The sequence below is a fragment of the Sturnira hondurensis genome, unplaced genomic scaffold, assembly GCF_014824575.4.
Source record: "Sturnira hondurensis isolate 20B ecotype Veracruz unplaced genomic scaffold, ASM1482457v3 Scaffold0009125, whole genome shotgun sequence".
NCBI lineage: Eukaryota > Metazoa > Chordata > Mammalia > Chiroptera > Phyllostomidae > Sturnira > Sturnira hondurensis.
In genome coordinates, this window is record NW_028081756.1 from 1,538,549 (window position 1) to 1,557,877 (window position 19,329).

At 46.5% G+C, this 19,329-nt stretch overlaps 1 protein-coding gene across 1 annotated transcript in view; it reads right to left on the bottom strand.

Annotated features, from left to right (window-relative positions):
- Window positions 1-13,355: 13,355 nt before the first annotated feature.
- The window catches only part of LOC118994120 (rho GTPase-activating protein 22-like), an 84,578-nt gene continuing 78,604 nt past the window's right edge, over window positions 13,356-19,329 (bottom strand). Inside the window, exons 3-4 of the mRNA XM_037056670.1 lie at window positions 18,475-18,562; window positions 13,356-13,387 (exon numbers count right to left, since the gene is read on the bottom strand). Coding sequence (XP_036912565.1) covers window positions 13,374-13,387; window positions 18,475-18,562 — 102 coding nt within the window. The 3' untranslated portion in view covers window positions 13,356-13,373. The remainder of the gene's footprint in view (window positions 13,388-18,474; window positions 18,563-19,329) is intronic.

Genomic DNA, 19,329 nt, shown 5'->3' on the forward strand with positions numbered 1-19,329 from the left:
TCTTTCTCAGTGTTTTTTTTTCTACTTTGTGCTCCAACTCACTGATCCCATCTTCTGCTTCATCGATCCTGTTTTTGATTCCTTCTACTGTATTCTTCAGTTCAGAAATTGTATTCTTCATTTCCTCTTGGCCCTTACTGACAATTTTTATTTCCTTTTTCATGTTGGTATAGTTTGCAGTGAGTTCATTGTAGTTCTCCTGTAGTTTCTGGTAGCTCATTGTGAGCTCTTTGAACTTCCTGATAACCAGTGCTTTGAACTCAATACCTGAGAGTTGACTTACCTCTATTTCATCTAACATTCTTTCTGAGGCTTCCTCCTTTCCTTTCATTTGGGGATTGCTTCATTGTCTTCCCATCGTTTGTGAGACTCTTCTTGTTAGCTTCAGCCTCTTTAGTTGATTTGTTCTGACTTCCTGGGTTTATGGTGTAAACTTCTGTGGTATAATACCTGTGAGATTTGGTGGTGTAGTCTCCTTGATCTGCTAAGCTCACTGGTCTTGGGCTGTCATTTAAGTTGGCACTGTGTTTTTCTTTGGGTTTTGGTTGTTTTGGGGTCTTTCTTTCCTGGGTCCTTCCCACCAGCTGGTTAACTGATTGTCCCTCTATCCATCACCTGTTTTAATTTGTTGTACTGGTGAGGGCAGGTTGTATTGAAGCTAGTTCTTCCATGTGTAAGAGGTTTTGAGGATTCTCTTATGCTCTTGTTCAGTTGTTTTTGCTGGGTTGTTTCTGCACTATTTAGTTGTATTTCCAGATAGGTCTTGGATTGATGTTTGTGTGGTTTCTACTCCTTCCTTTACCTTCTTCTGTTGTTATCAGTTGGCAGTTCCTTTGTTGTTGGGTTTATTTTTCCAGTGGGCATCCTGGTGTTCTCTGCTTCCACCTACTCTTTTTTTGTGTGTGTGTCATCAGTTGGAAGGGGAGGCACAATGGTTTATGACAGCAGGAGAGTATTCTATGATATTTACAGTAGAAGCCAGTAGAGAAGAGATAGGAGATCTTTAGGCTATGTATAGTGTTAATCATAATTTTCAACCCAACTGGCCACTTTTAAGAGAGGATGGACAGAAGATAAGACTCTTGTTGGGGAGGGCAGGCTTATGAGTTGGATCTAGAAAGCAGTGAGTTTGTGGGAGGTCAGATTCTAAGGTAAGGTGAGAGTAAAGGATAGTAAATAGGTGTAGTGTGTGAGAGAATAGAGTTAACCAGTACAATAACAGAGTTCAGGAAACTGTGAAGTGGGTTAAGATCCAGGAGGGGTATTGTGAAGTATTTACAGTTGTATAGAACAGCTATTATTTAGAATAATATTAGAGCAACAATCATATGACAGAATCTATATGATCTGGTAACAAGAATAGCTGGGTATAGAACTTTAGGTAGTGTACTAAAGGAACACAAGTGACGTGAAGTATTTAAAATTAGCAGTATACTGTGGAGGAGAAAACAGGGGAAACCTGTCAAATAATACAATATAACCAGACAAGGTAAAGAAGCCTGTACAGAAAGAAAAAAAATACAAAGATACTATTAAAATATAAAATATGTGAGAATAATGAAAAAATAATATACAAATATGCAGCAACCTGTAGCTTCTCTGCTATAGCACAGTGAAATTTGTCTCTCTGTCTCTCCTGTTGGGATGCCTGTTCTTTGGGTCCAACTCTGGTCTTTTCACAGTTCCAAGTTGTTTGTCTCACTTGTGGGTAAAGGGAAAAAAAGGCAGGAGAAGGGAGGAAGAGTGATTAGTTTGGAAAGAAAGGAAGCAGGAATAAAACAAGAAAGAAGGAAAGTGAGGAAAAAGGTATTGAACAATAAAACAAAAAAATTTTTTTAAAAAAAGATTACTTAAAAAAAAACAGAAAAAAAATCTCTTGTTGGTTTCAAACTGGCCAAACTGGTTTTTCTGGTCTCTCTGGCTGCAGCAGGCTGAGGGGCGATTGGCGTGGCTTTTCTGCTAGTGCTCTCCCAGGAGCTAGTCTGGCGCCTCTCCCCAGCACCCCGTGAAGGGAATCTAGGTCCTCTTTAGAGCACTCTTTCCCCCAGGATTATCGCCATGGGTTTGGGTGCGGGTGTGCGTGTGCCTGGCCAAGCTGCCTGGGTCCCACAGGTTGGGGTGCAGACCCTTTCTAGTTCTGCTGCAAGGCTTTTTGCCCAACCTCGGCATTGCTGCCAGGCTGGGTGGGGAACAGGGTAAGCAGGACAATTCTTCAGTTTACTTTGTAAGAAATTCCTTCTTAAGAAAGCCTGTGGCTCAGTACTCTAGCCACGCAGCCCAATTCTCCAGCCAGACCTATGTCTACTGGGGTCAGATCCCGACACTGTGCCTCTCAATACTCACAAGCTGGCGACCACAGACTCCATGGTTGATCACAGCCCTTTGTCCTTATTCACCTCTCTGCAACCTCAAGCAACTAGGTCTCTCCTGGTGTTGCCCAAACCCTGCTTGGCTGGGGAGGGAGGGAGCTGATGACCTGGGTCTCTCCCAAGGACTCTGTAGCAGGCCCGGGGCTCCCAAAGAGTCCGTGGTAGACCCATCGGGCACCAGACCCCAGGCTCAAGGCATAGGCCGAGGCTGCCACCGCTCCTGTCTCCGATCCTGTGCCTGATAACTTACTGTCCTGCAGCCGTCTCCTTATCGTCTGGTTTTTCAGTGTCTGTTACAATTTCTGGTCTCTTATTTTCACATATGCTGGGGAACTGCTTGCTGTTTGCTCTGTTACTCCATAGATCCTCCAGGCTTTTCTCCCATGTGTAGGGTGAGATGGAATCCACTCCGTCCTACTCCATGGTCATCTTACCTCTCTGATTTTGAGTTTTTATTATCTAGAACATTAGGGCTCACGGACTCAAACTCTTATAGAGGGATCAGGTGAGTAAGATGAACTGAGAAAGAGAGTTGGGGTGGAGTGGGGCAATAGGGAGAGGTAGGGATTCTGGCCAAACGGAGAATGAACTGTTTAAAAGGCCCAAATTTACCCCAGGAAACCCTATTTTTCTATGGGCAAAATGTTTTGCTTTGAAACATAGTTCATGAGCCAAACAAAGTGTCACATGGGGGGACCAGAATCAGCATAGGGGTCATCAGCTTAGTTTGCAGCTTGAGAACTATATTCAATTTCCTTGTTATTATTTTCCTCTCTCCACCCTTACTTTCAGCTCTCCTCCTGCTTTTTAAATTTTATTTATTTATTTTTAAGGAGGGGAGGAGAGGGAGAAGGGGAGGGAGAAAACATCAATATGTGGTTGCCTCTTGTGCATACCATGCTGGGGACCTGGTCTAGCAGTCTAGACATGTATCCTAGGCTGGGAGTCGAACTAGCAATCCTCCGGTTTGAAGACTGGCACTCAATCCACTAAGCCACACCATCCAGGGCTCTACCTCCTTTTGAAGTATTGTTACTTAATTGGTTTAATTTATCAAGCACCTCTAAGAGGCAAGAACCAGGCTCTGAGTGCACAGATGCACTCTTCTCCTTCAGGAGCTTATAGTCCAGGGTAGGTAGTACTCATGTTTCATTCAAGAGCAGTGCTTTTCACATTTGATATGCACACAAGTCACCCAGGAAATATTGCCATAACAGATTCTGTTTCAGTAATTCCAGGGTGGGCTCTAGAGTCTGTGTCTCTAAGAAGCTTCCAGGTGAAGCTGATGCAGCTGGTCTATGGATTATACCCGGAGTGGGAAGAATAGCCTTGTGTCTAAAAAAGTTCTAAACTGAAGGCATCTGGTTGGAGGAATCTCTGTACCTGGGCTTGAAGTCTCAGAGGTGACTTGGGTCATCCACCCCCACTACCCACTAATCCTCTGCCACATTACTCTCCACATCCTAATTTATCTAGAGATTTAGTCTAGCTGAGATCACTCATAAAGAATTTTATCTACATCATTGTTCTGAGCAGGCCCTGAGCATGCCTCCCCCTGCAGATCACCCCTTTCCTGTCCAGTGCACTATCTCTATTTGAGGAATTTCTGTCCTTGGCCCTCTGTGTCTCAGAGCCGTGGTGCCCAGCACCCATGTGGGCTTCTACTGGCAGCCTAAGAATGAGACCCTGGATGAATGCTGGATTGCACCTTGTGCTGCTCATGTGACTTTGGACAAGACACCATTCTATGCGTCAGGTTCTTCAACTGTGAAACAGAGGCATAATATCTACTCACTGGGGTGTCAGGAACATTAAGCCAATACATTGTAGGGTGCCCCTACCACTTCCCTTTCTAAAAAGAAACTCAGCAAGTCACTTTAAGAATTTCATGTTGCTTGTGCAGAAAACATTAATATAGGGAACTCGTTTCTTATCACTGTCCCAGGAACACAACCAATTATGCTTGAAGGAACTAGCAGGTTTCCTCTGGCTAGTGGCCTTTCATTCTTTCAGTCGGCAGACATGTAACATACCTGGTCTGGGTCAAGATATGCAGGGGGCAAGCCACACAGAAGATGGGCAGACATGTGAACAGTCACTGCAGGTTGGTGAGTAAAAAGTCAAGAAATGTAAAATAAAGAGTTAAATAGCACATTGGCGAAGTTTTCAAATAATGTTCTCAAGATGTTTTCAGGTGAGACACATTGAAGAAACAATGGGCCCAACTGTCAGTCAATAAATACCTTAGAGTGCCCCAAAAGCCACAAAACAGAGAAGTACTTTGTTGTACTTTTTAAAAGATAAACAACTGGACTCATTGCTTTACATTTAGGGGCACCTTATCTGAAAAGATGTCTGGTGGTTGAAGAAAAGCACACTGAGCATTTTCTTTGAAAAGGGTACTAACACGTTCTTTAAAAATAAGTTTATCCTTTTCTTAGATTTTGCAGACACACTGTTGTAATACCTGCTAAACTCTATTGAGTTCTTTACACAGGCTAGGTAGTATCCTAGTATATAGATGCATAATATCACAACACTATGTGGTACATACTTAAAAACGTTTTACTTTGAAGTGATTCACAAGAAGTTACAAAGAAATATACCGTGAGGCCCCATGCATCTTTCACCCAGTCTCCCCCAGGGTTAAATCTAATGTAACTAAGAACACCAGTGTGTGGATGCCTCTAGCACACCCTGCACTGGGGACCTGGCCTGAAAACCAGGCATGTGGCCTGACCGGGAATCAAATTGGTGACACTCTGGTTCCTAGGCCTGCACTCAGTCCACTGAGCCACATCAGCCAGGGCTTAGCATTCTTAATAATTTTGTTTTTAAATTTTGTTTTAGATGTGGAGTTTCGTGAGTCCACAGAGCATGGGCTGGGGCTGGAACCTCAGCCCTCCCATGGTCCTGACTCCTGCAGCCTCCGACCACTAGGGATTTGTGGCCTCCTCCTGCCTCCTGGTGCCCTGGGGCCACCAGCCTCCTCCCCAACTCCCCCAAGTGACTGCTGCTATCTGCTTCCCTGCACGTGTGGGAGGTCTAGGCACAAGCATGGAGAGGGCTGGCGTGGGAAGCATGCACTTGGCAGTCTTGGTGTAGCACATGGTGATCTCTGCCCAGGTGGCAGCACCCAGGCATGTTGTGGGGACAGCAGGCTGCAAAAGGGGTGATGCTTGACTTGACCTCTTCACCAGGATGGGGCATGGTGTCTGGTGGCTGACAGGAGGGAAACCTGGCATCTTGTGGGTGTTTGTTTAGCAACTTGGGAGACTCTGGATGCTTATAAGGGTCTCCTCTCAACCCACACGTATCCCTATGCCCCTGGGAATGTACCTTTTAAATAGCAAATAAGTAACACCAGGCCTGGTCAGCCTTTAGGCCTGAACAAAATATGAACACAACTGTTTGTGCATCACAGCACTTCACACCCATTTATGTGGTCATCTAGCCCCTGGGTGTCCTCTTTCCTCCAGAGAAGCAGCTCAGAACTGCAGGTAGTACAATGGCTTTCAGCCTCCTCACTAGGTTGAAGACAGTCTTGTTTGTACAGGTTCCACTTAGCGCAGTGCCAGAATGGAGCATGGCTGAGGGCTAGAACTTTCTTTGTTGCAGACTCCTATCTCTGTGAACACAGCCTCCCAGCTACTTACTTCTGTAGTGCCCCTCCACTGGGCACAGGGCCTGCTGCATGATGTGCGGAACTTGGTGCAAAATAAAGATGCAGGGCTTCATCTTCAGGAGGCAGGAAAAAAGTGCAATTATGTATAAAGGTTTTTTTTTTGTTTCTTCAGTGAGCTGTATTTTGACCTGTCAAAGTTTAGTCCCTGGACTGGCATCACATGGGAGCTTGTTACTGATGGAGATTCTCAGGTTCCTCCCCAGACCTTGGGAATCAGAAACTTTGGGCATGAGTCCAGAGTTTGGGTTTTAAAAAGCCCTCCAGGGGTTCCTGATACACAGGGAAGTTTAAAAACAAGTGCTGTAGAGTTAGGATCCCCTCTCCCCTTTTTGAAAAACAACAGTACTGAAGAAATGTGAAATCTTACTTGAATCTTTCTTTAGTATTGCAGATAAAAGAAGAGTTGAAGAGAAAGAGACAGAGAGAGAAAGAAGAAAAAGAGAGCACGAGAGGGAGGGAGGCTGGGAAGGAATAGGGAGTGGAGAGTGGGGAGTGTCCTCTGTACTTCCACATACTTCAGTTCATTTGACGGTCACAGCCATCTTGCCATGTAGGTTGTTTTATTTCTAGTATCAAATGATGAAACGAGACTCAGAAAATTTAAGTAATAGGATTTTTATTTATTCACTTGTACACACAGGGGAAGGGAGGGAAAGAGAAAGGGAGAGAAACATCGGTGTGTGAAAGAAACATCTACCGGTTGCCCACATGGCCCCAGCCAGCTGACTGGCCTGCAACTCAGGCATGTTCCCTGATGGGGAATCGAACTGGGGACCTTTCAGTTTGTGGGACAACACCTAACCCACTGAGGCACGAATCAGGGCAAAAGGTCTAAGTTCTTGAAACAGTGAGTGGCAGAGCTAAAATATGAACCTAAGTGTCTGACTTTCCCAGCCAGGTGTTCCTCCTCCCCCTCTCTCATTCTCTGGGGACCTGTGGAGCACCAGTTCTGTGTTTCTGTGTCTACGTGGGGCAGCGCACTGCGGAGCCTTCTCATCGGGCCTCTGCTGCACAACATACTGTGCCAGACAGATGCCTGCTGAGCACTTGAAAAGGAGCTAGTGTAACTGAGCATCAGAATTATCAATGTCATCACATATCTGGCTTGTATAGATTTCTACTAAGCAGATCTCTAGAACATGATTTTGGCAAAAGAATGAACTGCACTTTCCTCTTCAAGGGCATTTATTCCAGGGATACCAGTGGAAGTTTCTCATACCTGGTTCTGTGTTTAGTTGAGAAAAGTGAGTTAAGACAGGAGGGAGGGTCAGACGCAAAGCAGGGAAATACAAGCAACCACTCTTGTGTTTGCTGACTCTCCCAATCTCTAGGACAGGGAGCTCCTGTGAGCTTCTCATCTAATTTAATGTCTAGTCATTACCCATCGACTGGTGCTCTGTGTGCAAACTCAGCGGGGCTGCATGAGGTCAGGCCGACATGCAGGCTGACTGGTACCAGGTGCCGAGATCAGCTGAGATTGGCACCCCACTCAGGAGGTGGCTACTGTGATGATCGATGCTCTGTAGGTGCCAGGAGCACCATAGCAGTCTACCTCCATACAGTAATCTGTGTGTGCTGGCTCTAGTTCAAGGTCAGGCCTCAGAGAGCAGGCAGCATTTCTCCTAGCTGCTCTAAGCCATAGGCCAGATAAGGGCAGGCAGCTGCAAGCTCAAAGCTCAAGAGTGGCTTCCAAGACCCAGTGCAGCCATAAGAAACTATTGGCACTAGGTGACACCTTGGAGGTCTCCAAGGCCAACCTTCTTATCTTACTGACGGGGACACAGAGACTCAGAGAATGGAAGAAATCTGATTTGGTTCCCCCAGCATGAAATCTAAGTTGGTAACTATGCAGAAAGAATAAAGCCTCAGCTTTGGGTGTCTAGGCTTCTGAGTTGTCTTACTTATGGGACCCTGTGAGCAATGTGGCAGGGCCTCTCATCCTGTTCCTCTCATGGCAGAGGGGTCTTCACTATGCAGCTTACTGGGCCAAGGGTGGGACATAGCTTAGACAGGGCCAAGATGAACAGACCCTCCTGCCTGGTCCTTGCAATCCCTCATCACTGCCCTAGTGCTGTTTTTTTTTTTTAATTGGTGATGTCCTGGGAATATAAGACAGAAACCTGTACTTGAACAAGAATTAAATAAAAAAATTATATTAAAAAAATAAAATAAACCTTTTTATAGACAAAAAAATTAAAATAAATAAATAAAATAAATTGGTGATGTCCTTGCAATCCCTCATCGCTGCCCTAGTGCTGTTTTTTTTTTAATTGGTGAAAGAGAGAGAGAGAGACAGATAGACAGATAGTCATCAGTTTGTTTTTTCACACATTCATGCAATCATTGGTTGATTCTTGTATGTGCCCTGACCAGGGACTGAACCCACAATTTTGGTGTATGGAATGATGCTTTAACCACCTGAGCCAGTGCCCTAGTGATTTTTCTCACATATGATTTTGGTTTTATTTTTTTACTTTTTATTTATTTATTTATTAAAATTTATTTATTTCTTTTAGACAGAGGGGAAGGGAGGGAAAAAGGAAGAGAACTATCTATGTGTGGTTGCCCCTCGTGCACCCCCACTGGGGACCTGGCCTGCAACCCAGGCACCTGTCCTGATTGGGAATCAAACTAGCGAACCCTTGGTTTGCAGGCTGGTGTTCAATCCACTAAGCCACACCAGCCAGGGTTGTATGAACATTTCATACACATTATTTTACTTAATCTTTATAACAATTTAAGGGTGACCAACTCTTCAAGCTTCCTGAGAATAAGGGCTGCCCAGGACACGGGGCTTTCAGTGAGAAACCTGTGAAATTCTGGGCAGTAGGGCGAGTTAGTCTCCTTTTGTAGAATTATTGTATTCATTTTATTTTTTAAAAAATATATTTTATTGATTATGCCATTATAGTTGTCCCATTTCTCCCCCTTCATTCCCCTCCACCCTGCACACCCCCTCCCCCACCATTCCCCCCCTTTAGTTTATGTCTATGTGTCACAAGTTCTTTAGATTCTATATTTCCCATACTATTCTTGCCCTCCCCCTGTCTATTTTCTACCTACCATCTATATTACTTATTCTCTGTACCTTCTCCCCTCTTCTCTTCCTCCCACTCTCCTGTTGCTAACCCTCCATATGATCTCCATTTCTATGGTTCCACTCCTGATCTAGCTGTCCTCTTAGTTGGCTTTTGTTTTAGGTGAGGTTGTTAATAACTGTGAGTTTGCTGTCCTTGCACTGTTCATATTTTTATCTTCTTTTTCTTAGATAAGTCCCTTTAACATTTCATATAAGAAGGACTTGGTGATCATGAACTCCTTGAATTTGGTCTTATCTGAAAAGTGCTTTATCTGTCCTTCCATTTTAAATGGAAGCTTTGCTGGATAGAGCAATCTTGGATATAGGTCTTTGGATTTCATGACTTGGAATACTTCTTCCCAGCCCCTTCTTGCCTGTAAGGTCTCTTTTGAGAAATCAGCTGACAGTCTGATGGGAACTCCTCTGTAGGTGACTGTCCCCTTATCTCTTGCTGCTTCTAGGATTCTGTCCTTCATTTTAATCTTGGGTAATGTAATTATGATGTGCCCTGGTGTGTTCCTTCTTGGGTCCAACTTCTTTGGGACTCTCTGAGCTTCTTGGAAGTCTATTTCCCTTGCCAGATTGGGGAAGTTCTCCTTTATGATTTGTTCAAATAAGTTTTCCACTTCTCGATCTTCCTCTTCTCCTTCTGGTACCCCTATAATTCGGATGTTGGAATGTTTAAAGATGTCCTGAAGGTTCCTAAGCCTCTCCTCATTTTTTTAAATTCTTGTTTCTTCATCCTTTTCTGTTTGGTCCTTTTTTTCTTCCTTCTGGTCCACTCCCTTGATTTGAGACCCAGTTTCCTTTCCATCACTATTGGTTCCCTGTGCATTTCCCTTCATTTCACTTAGTTTAGCCTTCATTTGTTCCTCTAATTTATGACTAAAATCAACCAGTTCTGTGAGCATCCTGATCACCAGTGTTTTGAAATGTGCATCTGATAGGTTGGCTATCTCTTGGTAGCTTAAAAGTACTGGCTCTGGGGCTTTGAGCTGTTCTTCTTGAGCCATAATGTTTTGGTCTGTTCTGGACTGTTAGGTATGAGGGGCGGAGCCTTAGGTATTCACCAGGGTGGGGTGACCCAGTCACTGGGTTGTGATGCTCTATGTGGGAGCGGGGTCAGAGAGGAGCAATGGCATTTGTTCTGCTCTCTCTCAGATTTCAGTCCCCTCTGCTGCTTCCTGCAAGCAAATTGGGCCCTTCTGGTGCTGGTTCCTGGGTTTGTGGGTTTGTGCACCCTCCAGGACCCTGTGGGTCTCTCCAACAAAGTCCCTGTGAACCTGGGAGCTTCTCTAGGCACCTCAACCCGGAAAGTTTTTCCAATCGGTGCTTTTAGGCTTTATTTCCCGGCACTGGGCCCTGGTTTGTGCTGTCTGTCTCACCGCTCGCTCCTTTGCCTGGTTTATCTGCACACTGAATGTATGACCACAGTCAGTCAGCTGCCCTGCACCCTCACTGGGTCTGCCCGTTGCCACCCCACATCTGAGATCTGCCAACCACTGCCTGTGTGTCTGGGTCAGTCCGGCCACTTTTTCCTGCTCAGCCCCACTCTGCCAGCCACTGACTCCGCCCCTCTTACAGGTCTGGTGAATGGTTCATTGTTGTCGGACTTCTGTACAGTTCAATTTTCTGTGTTTTGGTTGCAATTTTGTTACTAAAACTTTGTTGTCTTTAAACTTGGTTGTGCAAGGAGGCACAGTATCTCCACCTATGCCTCCATCTTGGCCAGAAGTCTGATTTTGGTTTTAACCATCCCTCCTGTCAGCTGAAGATTTTCAACAGCTAAAGTCCAAGGCTGTTTGTCCAGCATCCCAGGCCTTGTAAGATCTGGTCCCTGCCAACCTTCTGACCTTGGTCCTCGGCTCCCTGAGTCTCCTGCATACCATGCTTTCTAGGGCTCTGTGCCTTTGTGACCTCTATCTGCTGTTCTGGGCCACCTGGGAAGGTCTTTCTCCCATTTGCCCATCTGGATAACTTCTATGTTTCTGTCAAGGCTCAGTTGAAACTTTCTCTAACCATCCAGGCAAGTTCCCCCGACACCCAGCTCACAGGCCCTGGCCCTAAGGACACCTGTGTATGAGCATCTATCACACGGTATTGGGATTGTTTACTTACAGGTAATAGCTAAGCAGTAAATGGGTTATTATTCAGAATATTGATAAACAGAGAGACTGTAGAGAGGCAGGAATATAAAAACATGAGCCAGGCACTGGATCTCACTTCATCCTCATCAAACCCACGGCACTTGGCTCTATTATTATCTGCAGTTTGCAAATGATGAAACAGAGGCATAGGACATTGAGTGACTGGTCCTTGGTGGCAGGGCTGGACTTTTGTTGGCTCTCCCTGATTCTGACAGAAAACAGATGCAAACAGGGAGATGGTGCCGGGCCTTGGCTCCTGACTCTCCCAGGAACCTTCCTATCTGTACTGCCCTGGAGGACATCTGCATTCTGCTCACATGGGTGCAATTGTCCACATCTCTTTGGTTTCCCTGGACCCCCAACTATGTCAAGACTTTAAAGCCATTCTCACCCAGCCTGGGAGGAGGGAGGCAGCCCAGGAGCTTGGTGGGAGAGCAGGGGTCTGCCAGACCTCTGAACTGGGCAGCTTCTACTGGAGCTTTGGCACTTTATCTTGAGAAATATGCCCTATATGGCTAAAAGCAGGTGTGTTCTGCGATGGAAACTGGACCCAGACTTCAGAGCAGCTGTTACACCCTCCTGTTCTCCCACTCAAGAAGACAGTACTTACCTGCTCTTCCTTTTCCTGAGATTTGGACTGGCCTTTGTCTCACCTGGGGCTGAAGGCCCTAAAGCTCGTCTCCTGGCACACCCTGGAGGAAATGGGCCTGGGTAGACATCCCGTCCTGGGGCCCTGGTGTGCATCTGTGGACAGGCCAGCAATGTGACATTTGGCCTGGCAGAAAGAGAACCCTAGACTGCATCTGGAGCAGTGCACATTGATGGAGACTGCCATATGTCAACTCCCCTCCCTTCCTGAAAGCACCAAGTACCTTTGGGAGCTTCTTGCTTCCACTGTCAGATGCATTGGTGGATTGGGTCTGTCCAGTGAACAGGCATTTCCTCCCCACCCTAGCATTGTCAAGGGCGAGCATGTGACCTAGACATGGCCATTGAGAGTTCGGACACTGAGTGACATGAGGACTGAAGAAGCATCAGGCAGGATTTAATCTTCCAGCACAGAGCACCCACCTGTCCTCTGTTCCTGGCTCCAGGACCCCTGAGCAACCCTGCCACCTGCCCTTCAACACATAGCTCTTCAGCTTCTCCAAGATTCTGTATGGCCCTGCAGCCTCTGGCCAATTTCCCCTTCACCTGAGTCTGCCAGAGCTGGCTTCTGCTGCCTGCATCTCCCCATGCTCACCATCCCAGGAACTCTCCAAATGCTGCTATTTGGGGGTTTTGTGGAGGCTTTGTTAAAGAGGCACAGTTGATTAAACATTTGCCATTGGCTACTGAATCAACCTCCATCTCTTCTCCCCTCCCCGTAGGTGAGGCTTGGGACTGAAAATTCCAACCCTCTAGTCACAAGGTTGGTTCCAATGGCAATCAGCCCCCCATGGTCACACATTAACATAACAATAGATGCCTTTATCACAGGAAATTCGGAGGATTTTAGGAGCTCTGTGCCAGGAACCAGGACAGAGACCAAATAAATATTTCTTCTTACAAGTCACAATATCACAACAGGCAACTACTGCCCAGGTAGAAGGAGTGACCCAGGTGGAAAAGTGACTCAGGGTCCTTGAATCCCTGATACTTCCTGGGTCTTGGCTCCTTAAGGCATGACCCAGAGCGAGCGTCAGAGTAGGCTTAAGCTGCAGCCTTCTCCTCTCCCTCCTTAATGACTGTAGGGACCCAGCAAGAGTCAGAGGGTTGGCCTGGGTGAAATGTTGGGGGTGGCAGGAGGCACGCAGGGCCTGTTGTGGGATTGGCACTTCTCTCCACTAGATGGCACTCACAATTTAACTTTTTCTCATTTTTAATTCTATCTGATATTTTAATACTGTTGAAGAGCATAAAGTCACAGATTTTAAGTCATAGAGCGAAGACTTAAAATTCATGTAGTTTATTTATCTATTATCAAGTTTTCCCCACTCTGGCCATTGCTTTTGGCAGACATGCGCCCATGACCTTCCCCAGCCAGAATGATAAGTCCAGAGGAGGTTACTGAATCTTTTCTTCTTCTTCTTCTATTTTTTTGTTTTAAGATTTTATTTATTCATTTCTAGAGAGGGGGAAGAGAAGGCGGAGGAGAGGGAGAGAAACACTGATGTGCAAGAGAACTGATGGATCATTTGCCTCTCTCACACCCCAACCAGGGACCTGGCTCACAAACCAGGTATGTGCCCTGACTGGGAATTGAACTGGTGAACTTTTGATTTGTGGGCCAGCACCCAGTGCACTGAGCCACACCAATTAGGGCAAGTCTTTCTTCCTTAGCACTTCCTAAAGGATGACTGAACCCTCACTGCCCACACATCATGGCCTGCTTTCCCTGGGCGGCCTCACAGCTGTGGGTGCATTCCCATACACCCCAGCCCAAGGCCTTCAGGTATGTGCACAGGGCAAGAAGGCAGAGATGACAGTCCTCGAGACCTGTAAGAATCTGGTGCTTAGAGTGCTGCTGTGCTTGATATAAAGGGGTGCAGGGAGCTTGTCTTTCTATAACTGCATCCCTAGATCTCCCAGGCCCAGGTGGTTAAGACACTAGATTCTGTGCCTATATTGGAAGGCAGCTTAAATGTATGGCTTTGGAAGTCAGACTGCCTGGGTACAAGCCCTAAATCTATTACTACCTGGTTGTGTGTCCTAGGGCAAGCCTCCTATCCTTTATAACGTCCAATGCCCTTTTTAATAAAATAGGCAATCTTAGACTATGGGCCCCATGGAGATGTCCACATCCTAATTCCTGGAACCTATGAATGTTACCTTACATGGCAAGTGGGTCTTCATCCCCCCAGAGCCAAGAAATTCTTGTAAATAGCCCCAATCCAGATAAAGGGCATGTACAGTGGCAATTCTTCCCTTTTTGGTCTATGGGGCACATGCCAATTGCCTTTCTAAATTTGTGGTTGGGGTGTGTTGACCTCCACATTTTCATTCTCCAAGTTCAGGGCTCCTCCTCCCTTCCTTCCATGTGGCCAGCTGCCGGACTCCTACAGGGCAGGGCCCTGTCTACCTCACTGCCCTCCTTCACTCTTCTCTGTCTTCTTTACAGAAGCCTTTACTCCTGTTCTATAGTCAACCAGGCCCCAATCTTCCACTCCCTACCTTGGGATCACTCTGTTGTCACCTTCCATGGTACTTGCAGTAGATGAATGCCCAAATAGAGAGTGCCTAAATGAAACCATGCTGCTTGAAGTCCACATGCAGGGCATGTAGTTGAAGGGTTCCCTGCACTTCAACTTCAGCCAGTGCTCCCTGGAATTCTCAGGGTGAACAGAGCAAAGGTGAACATGGCCTACTGTAGGCTTGCATTCACTCACTCGAGATCTCAGTGGGAGCATGCTGCTGGCTGGCCCCAGGCTGGGATGATCCATGTCTCGTTGGGCAGCCTAAAGCCAGTGAAATAGGGTGAGAGGCCTCCAAAGTCCCCACAGTCCATAGTTTGGGGGTTGGGGGAAGCAGATAATATGGCATTTAAGACACTTTGCATTACAATGGCAAGTGCAAGTGTGTGCTGCCACCCTACATGACCTTCAGTATGTATAGTGCTGAGTATGAGTCATATAGGAAGCCTTGGGCCAGTATTTAAAATTAGGGTGGCCAGCCATGAGAGTGGCTAGGTGGTTTGAAAGGGTGTAGAAGGGCCCCCACCAGCTGCCATGAGGTCTGGTGTAAGGAGGTGCCATGTGATTTGGAGTAAGGAGGTGTCATTCTGTTTTGGATTAAGAGTTGGAGGAAGAAAGAGGGGACACACTGGGAAACCTGTCTAGGAGAACATGGCAGCACAGCTGATGGAACCGCAGGGACCTGCCTAGCCAAGCACAGATTAACGGGAGGTGCCTGGAATGATGAACTGTGATGGGGAAGGCTGAGCCTTGGGCTTCTGTTTTATCTGAAAAATGGTGCCTCTGATTGGTGTATTCCGAAACTAGCCTGTTTTGGCAAAGGGAGGCAGGACTGCATGTTTGCGAGTGTTTTAAAGGGAATAGGACTTAAGGGCAGAATTCTGCCATTATTCTAATTCTGTATAACTTTTTGTTGTTGTTGTTCAGTTACAGTTGTCCCACCTTTTTCCGTATTGCTCTCACTCGCCCCATTTCTTCCCACTCCCACAGTCAATCCCCCCTATTTTCCATGTGCAGGAGTCCTCTATTCATGTTCCTTGGCTTGTCCCTTCCCCTTCTTTCCCCTATCATCACTCTCCCCTCTGGTCACTGTCAGTCTGTTCCTTGTTTCCATGATTCTGGACCTACTTTCCTTGTATGTTTGTTTTGTTCATTAGGTTCTACTTATAGTAAGATTATATGGTATTTGTCTCTCACTACCTGGCTTATTTCACTTAGCATAAAATTCTTTAGTTCCATCTATGTTGTCATGAAGGGTAGGAGTTCCTTCTTTCTCTCTGCTGCATAGTATTCCATTGTATAAAAGTACCACAGTTTTTATGATCCACTCATTTACTGATGGGCACTTAGGCTGTTTCCAACACTTGGCTATTATAAGTAGTGCTTCTATGAACATTGGGGTACATAGGTTCTTTTGAATTGGTCACTCTGGATACTTAGGGTATAATCCCAGCAGTGGACAGCTGAATTGAAAGGCAGTTCCATTTTTAGTTTTCTGAGGAAATTCCATACTGTTTTCCATAGTGGCTGCACCAGTCTGCATTCCCACCAATAGTGCACAAGGTTTCCCTTTTCTCCACAGCCTTACCAGCACTTGTTGTTCGTTGATTTGTTAATGATGGCCATTCTGACTGGCATGAAGTCATATCTCACTGTGGTTTTTAATTCTGTATAACTTTTAAATGAACAATTCTTTTCCTTTTCACCAAACTGTAGCATTTGAAGTCATGCTTCTTGGTGGTGGGCCATCGGACTCCACAGCTGTTCCAGAGCAGCATAGGCTGGGGTTCTGTAACACCAGGTCACCTTTTCAGAGTGGTTGGGTGACCATGCTGCTCTGAGACTGTAAAATTCCTATCTCACAGACCCCAGTGAGACCTTAGCCAATGCACAGCCACTACTTCCCAGAAAAACATCTAAAATTGATGTACACCCATAGGACACAATGACTAGCTGCCCTGCCTAGACCTTAAGGCAACAGTTCCCATCCATGTGGGTGGCCTCCTCAGATACCTGCAACTCTCTCCAAAAGCCTTCTGTATCTAAAGAGAGCTTGGTCCATATGCAGGACAGGCCAGATATAGCAATGTGAGCTCCCCAGGAAGTAGCTTGCAATTAATTGCTGGCGTATACCCCTGGGCGAGACATCTCTGCACTCCTTTGCTAAACATCTCTGAGGCTGATACAGGGTGCAGCCAAGGGGGGGGGCCAGAAAAGATTTGGAATGGTGTCCAGAACTCAAAGTGTACAGGAATATTGGAGGAAATATTAAGATATCCTCACTCCCCCCCGCCCAGGTGTCAGTTGGGGGAAGGGACGAATGGAGCAGGGCCATTGAGAGCTGTTTTGCAGCTAACCTCTGGAATGGTATTTAACATATCTATAACCTTTAACTGGTTTCATAGATATGTTAAATAGCTGTGGCCAAGTTTTGGGCCAGGGAGAAGTGAGTGGCAAGGAACCAGGCTAGAATTGAGAATTGGGAGCTGCGGCTCAGAGAGGGCTGCTTGAGAGCCATGTGGCTTTAGCAGAGTGGGGGCTACCTAGGCTAGAATTGGGAGCTGCTTCTCAGGGAGAGTGCCTGCGAGAGAGCCATATGGCTTTAGCAGAGTGCAGACCCCCTCTTGGCCAGGTGGAAGGGAAGACCACGCAGCTATGCCAGAATGGAGATCCCTGCGGCCAGGTGAAGAAGAAAGACGCGCACTTTTGGTGGAGTGCGGCTTTGGTAGAAGAGGCCCACGCAACTTTGGCGTGCTCCCTTTGGCTGAGTAGCCTGGAAACCAGGAGAGACTTTGACTAGAACTTGGTACAAAGAACTCTTGCCAGTGGAAGGTGCCGCATGACTTTGGATTAATTGGAGATCCTGCCTGGACAGGCAGGCGACACAGCTCACGTGCCAGCGGCCTGAAAACGGACGTGTGCTCTTTTCCTGATTTACGGTACCCGGAGTTGGGACAGTGGGAGAAGGGAGCGCTGTGTGTGTGTGTGTAGGTGTATACCCTTAAAGACTTTAATATTTCAAGGAAGGCATTAGGCCTGAATAGCATTAAATAAACATTTTGTTTCCTTTTCACAAATCTCTGGCATTGAGAGATGTGTTTCCAATTGGCGGCGGACAGAAGGACCTTAAGATTTTAGTGTATCGTCCTTGGGAGGGGTCCCTGTTTTCTGCAGCAGTTTTTGGCATCCCTCGGTGGGCCAAGTATTGCCCCCCCCTCGGACCCTTTGTTCGGTAACAAGGCCTGTTCCCCACAGCCCTCACAGTGTCCACAGTCCCATTGGAACTGAGTCTGGGTGCTACAGCAGCAGTCAGCTCACAGCACAGCCTGCCTGGCTCTCCTCTCTTCCTACTCATTTATCCTTGTTTTGGGGGCATTGCCTCAAAACAAACTGCTCAGATACCCTTTCAGGCTCTGCTTCCCAGTGCAGGGGTGAGGGGGTTCTGGGGGAGGTAAGGCTGAATGCAATGTGACCTGGCTGTGGAACCAGGCCCCGCTGTGAACAGACTGGCTCATCTGTAAGACATGTTTACCTAGCTCAATAACAATCACATTTTAAAACAGGCAACTTCAAAAAATTGTTTTGTGATTGCTAACATGATAGCAGTTCTTCGGATTAAACTCTTCCCTTCCTCCCACATTGCAATTCTGTTTTAGAATCCATGGTAAAGCTTATTTGAATGCTCTGAATTGGTGCTAGTGACTTATTTATATACGGCCCAGATTTGTTGTTTGAAACTTCACCCTAATGTGTCCCAGTTGATTGGTTTCTTCCCTTGTGTTTACAGTAAATCTAAAAATCCATCAAAAGCTAATTACCCACACTATTAACTGGATTTTCTAATTTTCCCCCAAATTTGTAAAATCCTCTAGATTTGGCCGAACTTTCTGAGTCCTGTTTAGAGACAGCACTGGAGCTTCGTGAAGGAGCTCTGCCCTTCCCAGGCTAAAGGTGTGGCAACACCACCACTGGGGCCACCAGGGCCAGCCCCAGCACAGAGATGCAAGATGCTCAGGCCTACCTGGGCTGATCTCAAAGAGGTGCTTCCCCACATCCTCAGGGCCAGGAAGAAGTTGGGTCACCTGCATCCCTTGCAGAGAAATAAATCCCTAAAGCAGAGAGACAAACACAAACACAGGTGGCATGAGATGACTAAGAAAGGACTTCTATGGTCAGGTCTCCTGGAGAGGGAGGGTGGGGCCATGGGGTCAGGTGCCCAGCCCTTCAGGCACTGGTGAAAAGACTGGGTGCCAAGGAGGGTGCAGGCCTCTTCTTCAAGGTAGATATCAGGCTCAGGCGAGGCCCTGGTGGGGTCCCAGTGGAATGGAGTGGTACTACCTCAGGAGCTCTGCCCAGAGTTCTTCCTCACTGGTGAGGGATGGAAACACAAGTCTGGAGCAAGGGGGAAGGCTCTTGTCAAGTGGAAGGCTACTAGTTCCAATGTCCCCTTTCTGGCACAGGAATTTTAGGCTGTAGAGCAGAGGTGTCACACTCATTTTCACTGGGGGGCCACATCAGCCTCTCGGTTGCCTTCAAAGAGCTGAATGTGATTTCAATTCCTTAACAGTTAAGGAGTAGTTACATTTACAAAGTCCTAAAATTATTTCAGCCCTTTAAAGGCAGCCATGAGGCTGACATAACCCCTGGTGAAAATGAGTTTGACACCTCTGCTGTAGAGGGTAAGGGAGAGAAAGGTTGGTACACTGGAACTGGCTTTTCCTATGTAACTGTTCCTGAGGTAACATGGGAAAAAGGATCAGCAGATCTATGTGACTTCAGTTCTGCTCCCTCCTGGCCAGGTGTGATTTCTTTTAACTGTTTAGTGGAAGTCAGCTGTCACACAGGACGTATTCAGCACACGCTGTGCCATGTGCAT